This window comes from Saccostrea cucullata, unplaced genomic scaffold, assembly GCF_032062105.1.
Source record: "Saccostrea cucullata isolate Sc308-1 unplaced genomic scaffold, CSIRO_AGI_Scuc_v1 ctg5301, whole genome shotgun sequence".
Lineage (NCBI taxonomy): Eukaryota > Metazoa > Mollusca > Bivalvia > Ostreida > Ostreidae > Saccostrea > Saccostrea cuccullata.
The window spans coordinates 1-6802 of NW_026927050.1; the positions used below are offsets into that span (position 1 = coordinate 1).

At 29.9% G+C, this 6802-nt stretch overlaps 1 protein-coding gene across 1 annotated transcript; it reads left to right on the forward strand.

Annotated features, from left to right (window-relative positions):
- The first annotated feature begins 1114 nt into the window (after nt 1–1114).
- LOC134273350 (BTB/POZ domain-containing protein 6-like) lies at nt 1115–5195 on the forward strand. Its single transcript, XM_062755548.1, has 4 exons — nt 1115–1152; nt 3609–3865; nt 4493–4628; nt 4740–5195. Exons 1-4 carry the CDS (start codon nt 1126–1128, stop codon nt 5193–5195), a joined length of 876 nt encoding a protein of 291 aa, XP_062611532.1. The 5' UTR covers nt 1115–1125.
- Nucleotides 5196–6802: the final 1607 nt, after the last annotated feature.

A 6802-nucleotide genomic window follows, 5' to 3' on the forward strand; every position in this document is an offset into this window, starting at 1 on the left:
AAAAACACTAAGATCATGATTAAACATAATTTCATAATAAAAATCCGTAATTATGTGAACTATTCATTTTGAAATGTCCATTTTAACCATTACCGTGTTGGCAAATTATGAATTCACCAATCAGCCACAGATTCTATAATTAACTTTTTGATTTACATCAAATTGGAATTTAGGCATCAATTCTGTAATTATTTTAATAATTTATCATAATTATCTTCTTGTAATTACATGTATTTTATTTATCCAGCTATCCATGCATTTATTTCAATATTTAAACTTGCATCCATCAATTTACCAGAGTATTAAATTCTGTGCAATGTAAATACAATTTTTTAAACTTCATTGTGTGTTATGTTTTTTGATCTGTATTGCAACGATACATTGACTATTTATTATAGTAAGTAATCCTTTTGCCTGTTTGCTTACCGTAACAGTACTGTGGGCGGGGAAGGGGGCTTCGAGAGAAAAAAAATCATCTTATCTAACACTCGAAGATCTTATCTGATATGTGTGTGTGTGTGTGTGTGTGGGAGGGGGGTGGGGGGGTCGGAATTTCAAAAATCGTTTCCTATATATACATATCAGAAATTATGTTTGAAATACTGATCCCATACGTCTGTAAATGTAAGTGTTTTGTGTGAATGCAAACGTTGTATATAATTGAGTTCAATTTTGAATTAATTTAGTAAAGAAATTCAAAAAACATATACATTTAAATAAAGAAATTTGTTTTATTTTCCGATACAAATATACCTTAACATGATTTATTATTAATTATTATTAAGAGTGTATATATTATTATTTTCGTCTATGTAAAAATTACATGCACCAAAAATTCAAAATTCAAATTCAGAAAACGCAATTCAGATTTTTTAAAATCAAATTCTGAAAGTAAGCACTTGTAAAGTGACATTAAAATTTATTATATAAGTCAATTAATTTAAATTTTAAAAAAAATTATAAAAAGTCATCCCCTTTAATTTGTGATTCTTATTAGCATAAGAGATGTTATATTCATGATTCAATAAATAAATGTATAAATTTATGAATATGCTGAATCAAAAGATCGGCAACTCTCCAAAGAAAACTAACCTTATATAACCCGGATGTTTAACCGTAGTTTACATGCATTTGTTTGCCAAAGGACGAAAGGTAAGCGTTTTAAACATAACTTTTTGTGTATTTTTATGAGAGAGATTATTTAACATTGGCTTCACAATTGAGATATATCAACTTGTTGAGAAAATAGAAACTGATCTATCCCAATTCCTTTCAAGTTTAATTTAATTCATTAAAAGTTTATAAATGATTTTTTAAGAGGCAAGCGCAACCTACTTCCTGTTACGTATCATAAGTCTATAGGTAGAAGATATGCATGGTATTGAATATTACTTTTTGTATTGGTAAATACTTTTTCCATTTTTTTATTACTTATCTTTTTTACTTTCGTTTTTAGTTCAATGTATTATCTACGGAAACCCTTAAAGATATATGAAAGATGACAATTATAATTTCTTATTGATAATTGAATTGGGAAAAAATGTTTTCATGTAGATCGAAAACTTTACATAGTAATAAAATATCTTTTGAATACTAGTATATTCATTAGAATAATTACATGAAGGAATTAATTGAACAAGATGTGTTTGTGAAACACTGATGCCCCCGAATGGCAACATAGTGAAGATTAAACTTTTCTTAGATGCAAAGTTAATATATTGGTACCAAAAGTAGGGTCTCCTAACTGGAAATACAATTGTATTTTAAGCCCTATCTGTTCCCAAGTTATGGGCAAGCTAAAGTTTTTTCATATGTACATATATAACTTCAATATCAAGGCCATAAGGTCAAGGTTATTGGTATCCAATGAAAGGTCTGTCCGCAAAGATCACATATTTTAAGTATGAAAGCCCTAGCCCTAACCATTCAAAAGTTTTGGCCCAGGTTAAAAATAATTATAGTACGTAAAACTCCAAGATCAAGGTCAGAAGGTCAAGCTTATTGGTATTGAATAAAAAGGTCTTGTCACAAGAATTACATATGTGAAGTATGAAAGTCCTTTACTCTTCAAAAGTTATTGCCAAGGTTAATGTTTTTTCAAAAGTCCGGAAATCTCCAAGGTCAAGGTTATTGGTATCTAATAAATGCACTTGCTACAAAGAATACATATGTGAGGTATGGAAGCTCTAGCCCTAACTGTTCAAAAGTTATGGCCAAAGTTAAGATTTTTTAAAAGTAGGTCAAACTCTCAGGTCAAGGTCAAAAGGTCAAAGATCTTAATATGAAATGAAAGGTCTTGTCACAGGGATTAAATATGTAAAGTATGAAAGCATTAGCTCTTATCCTTTAAAAATATTGTCAAGGTTTATTTTTTGAGAGTAGGTCAAATTCCAAGGTCAAGGTCAAAAGGTCAAAGCTTTTCGTATTCTATGAAATATCTTCTTACAAGAATTTCATATGTGAAGTATGGAAGCTCTAGCCCTTACCGTTCAAAAGTTATTGCCAAGGTTTAAGATTTTTCATTAGTACGTAAATCTCCAAGGTCAAGGTCAAAAGATCAAAGTTGGTGGTTTCCAGTAAAAGGTCTTGCAAGAAAAAATATATATGTGAAGTATAAATGTCCTGGTATATGCTGTTCAAAAGTTATGGCCAAAGTAAAACTTTGAATTTTTATTGTAAAAGTGGGTCAAATTCCACAGTCAAGGTCAAAAGGTCAATTTGGTGGTACCCAAAGAAAGTTCATGTCTCAAGGAATACACATGTGAAATATGAAAAGTCACAGCTCCACTAAATCAAAAGTTATGGACATGGTTAAAGCTTTTGCGGACAAACAGATAAACAGAGATACAGAAAGACTGACAGACAGACATGACAAAAACTATATACCCCCGAAACTTCGTTTAAGGGGGCATAAAAATAATTGAGCAATACTCCTTTTGTTGTAAAATCATTTTAAAATTATAATATCACTCTTGATCCTGAAAAATTCACACACCATGGACACACAGAGGGTTAAAACTGGTGAAGAAAGCTTTTCTATGTCCCTCTATATTGAACCCATCATCGTAAAAATAACACTAACACAATCATGCAATACAATTATTTGAAACATGTCAGTCAGGTCATTACCAAAGACAAATTTGGTCATTATAACGAAAATTAATTAGCAAAATACTTATAATGAAGAATATATTGTTATAAACCCTGTAACATCTACTTATTTGAATGTGTTTTGACTGAGTTATTAAAAATAGACATACCAAGAACGTATATTTTCAAATCGAATGAGTTGAGAGAAATATAGTGTAGTGAAGATTTTGCTTTCAACTTAAGCAATGCTAAGGAATGCTAAAAGACAATTTTAATATTTTTAAATCATTTATATTATATATGAAGAGCATTAATGAACCTTGAAATTATACATAAGAAATATATAATAGTGTGGGGACGCATGTTTGAATATCTTATATTTTGTCTAAATAAATTTTATTTCATGATAAAAATGGTTTTAATATATAGCGAAATGTCCTTATTGTTTTAAAAATGCCATAAAAAGGTTAAATTGAAATTTGAAAATAAATCGTTATCATTTATTGTGCTATTTGCAGATGACAGAAGTCAAGACTTCGAAAAACTGGCGTTCGGGCCTTAGTGTTGCTGATTGTAACAGATACATGCTTGAAAACGAGATCCATTGTGACGTCTTATTTAGAGTGGGAAAAGAAGAAAAGCTTGTACGCGCACATAAGTATGTTCTAGCGAGCAGAAGTCCCGTGTTTGACGCCATGTTGTATGGTGATCTGGCGGAAGCTAACGAAATTAAAATTCCTGACATTGAACCACCTTCGTTTGATGTTCTTCTCAGGTAGATAAAAATGTTTTTTATTTGTCCTTTTTTGTGGTGCCTCTTATTGATTTTCATGATATTTAAACAACCTTTCTCCTTTTCTGTCAGGCCACTCCTACGCAGACATTGAACTTAGTAAAAGCATTATCACAATGGATTTTGAATGATAAATTGTATGGCAAACGTCTTTTAATAAGCTTTTTGTCGTCAATTGTCTTTTTTATCGTTCGTTTTTAACACATTTATCTTGTTTTACCTTGCACTGACCTAAATAAAATTTTGTTGAGTGTCTAGGAAAAGATCTTTGTTCAATTTATGAAATATATCTCCTACAATATAGTAGGTTTTAAGTCATGAATACATGTAACTAGATTACCAAGACCATAATGCATTTAGAAATAAAATTATTTCGACTTTTGTCTCTTACACTAATAAATGTTTGACTTTTGTGATTAAAAGTATATGCAAGTATCTTACCCATATGAGCTCAACCCAAAACGAAATTGATTCCTTTAAGCCAAAGATAATTAAAATTCACCGTTTAATGATTACTGCAAAATGTATTTGAAATTTTCATTTTGTTTTATTTAAAATTAAAATGCACATATGTATTTATGCAAGCATTTCTTTCCCATTAAATTGCAGGTTTGTGTATTGTGGCGAAGTAGAGGTAAATAAAGAAACTGCCATCGGGGCGCTCTACGCTGCTGAGAAATACGATATTAAGGCGTTGAAAAAAGCGACGATATCATACTTAAAAAAGAACATAACAACGGAGACTGTTTGTACATTTTTGGAAAATGCCAAGTTATTTCACTTAGAACGTCTGACTAAAAAATGTATAGAATTTATAAAGTGCTCAATCATTTTACAATTACCGATTTCCTTACAGATAAGTAAGGACACCTTAATGGAAATTTTATCCTCAGACAACCTAGATATTGAGGAGTTGAAGGTTTATCATTTTCTAATAAGTTGGGGTGAAGGTCAGTGTGAGGTCAAAGGTTATGAGAAGTCGGATGAAAATATCAGAAATCAGATAGGAGACGCAGTGTATCGAGTCCGTTTTCAATACATGGATCTAGATACTTTTGTTAAAAACGTCTGCAAACGCAATATACTAACTTCGAAAGACAAATTAATATTGCAGCAAGTGATTGTTGGTAACCTGGAGAAAGAAAGCACCAAATTCAATCTCGGAAAGCGGAAACCTGCACTGAAGACCTATAACGTTATACGTAGAAGTAGCCCCCTTAAAGGTTCGTATTCCGATTATAAAGGACGTCGTCAGGATCGTCAGGCATTCGTTCCATGGGGATTTCACATGAAGAAGACTTCCTTTCCCTAAAACGTATAAAATTGAGCATAACGTGTTTGTAAACTTGATTAAAATTGTAAATATACATTCACAGAATGTAACACAAGGGATATCCAGTTCAATATTGTTTTACAGAAACCAAGACTTTTCACTCACAATAACAAATAAAAGCTAGTTGCCATTTAGCTGGAAAGGAACATTTTTTATAAACAATTTGTTTCTAAACAAGGTGTTCAAAAGAAGACAATAATGGAACTTTAGATTCCGGTTTAATTTCCTGGGTTCATATGTTCATTACAATAATTAAAATACTAGTACATGTACCCGAAAAAAATAATTAACTTTTAATGTTCCTTCAAGAAAAAAAACAGATATTTATATTGTTATATATTTTTGAAAAAACAAAAGTATTAGAACATCTCATTTTAATTATTTTCTCCATATTATATATTATGACCTTTAAATTTTTTTTTGTATATTTTATTAATTTATATATAAATATATCCCACCTCAAAAATAAAGTAAAATACGACCACTGTGATTAAACACCACTATTCAAGCAAGAAGATTGAGATTTTTAAACTATAACATGTTTTGTGTTATATACAAATGTATAGTTATTCATTATTTTTAAAAAAGGTCAATTCAAGGAAAATGTGACGGCAAAAACATCCATGTCTTAAACTTGGTGATAAATTACACAAACAAGTTATTCTAATTTTTCAAATTTTCAGTTATGCATAAATGTAAAATTCTGATATCGTTCCAAACATAAAAAAAAAATTGTTAAGTTTTAATGTAAAAGTTTTCATAAGGCTGCATATAAGATTATTTTTTTGGAGAAAAAAGAGCAATTAAGTTTGGCGGAAAAAAAATTATTTTAAAAAAATCAGAATTGATTTCTTTGTCTATTAAGCAGTGACCCTGGTATGTAGTATATGTGACAATACATTAAGATCAGGTGAAAATTCCATCACCATCATTTTATCTAAATACACAAATGTGTGTCTTGGGTGTTCGAAAATACATTCTATGTGTACATGTAGTATGTTTTTCTTCTTAATCACATGCCCATTTAAAAGAAAGGATTTTTTATCCAAATTTGATAAAATTCAGTTTCTTTCCTATATTGATTGAAATACCAGAATTTCCTTTCACTTAAGATCAGACGAAACGTTCCTCAAAAATATATAATTTTTCTTAAGAGATTGTCATTGAAGAATAGGTACTTCAACAAGATTCCTCACAAAAAATAAGGGTACCTTACCAGCCATTTGTACAAGATACCAAAGGTTCATATTTCTTATATAACCCTTATGGATAATCCTCTGAACAGCTATCTCACCATTTTTTGGTGTACCTATATTTTAAAACATTTTGAAAACAGTGTAGAAATCAGAAGAGAAAGCTAAATATGAATATTTTTTATCTTATTCCAAGAGATACAAAACATATTTTTAAGGAACGTGTCGTCTGACCTTAAAGTAAAACACCCAAACTTATCCCTCAAATTTATTTCTTTTATTTAATTTATTAAAAAATGACTCTTATCAACTTATGCCATCAACTAATACACGAGAGCTCAATTTAATAATAGAAATCAATAAAGAGAATTTTACCTATATGACGACTATGGA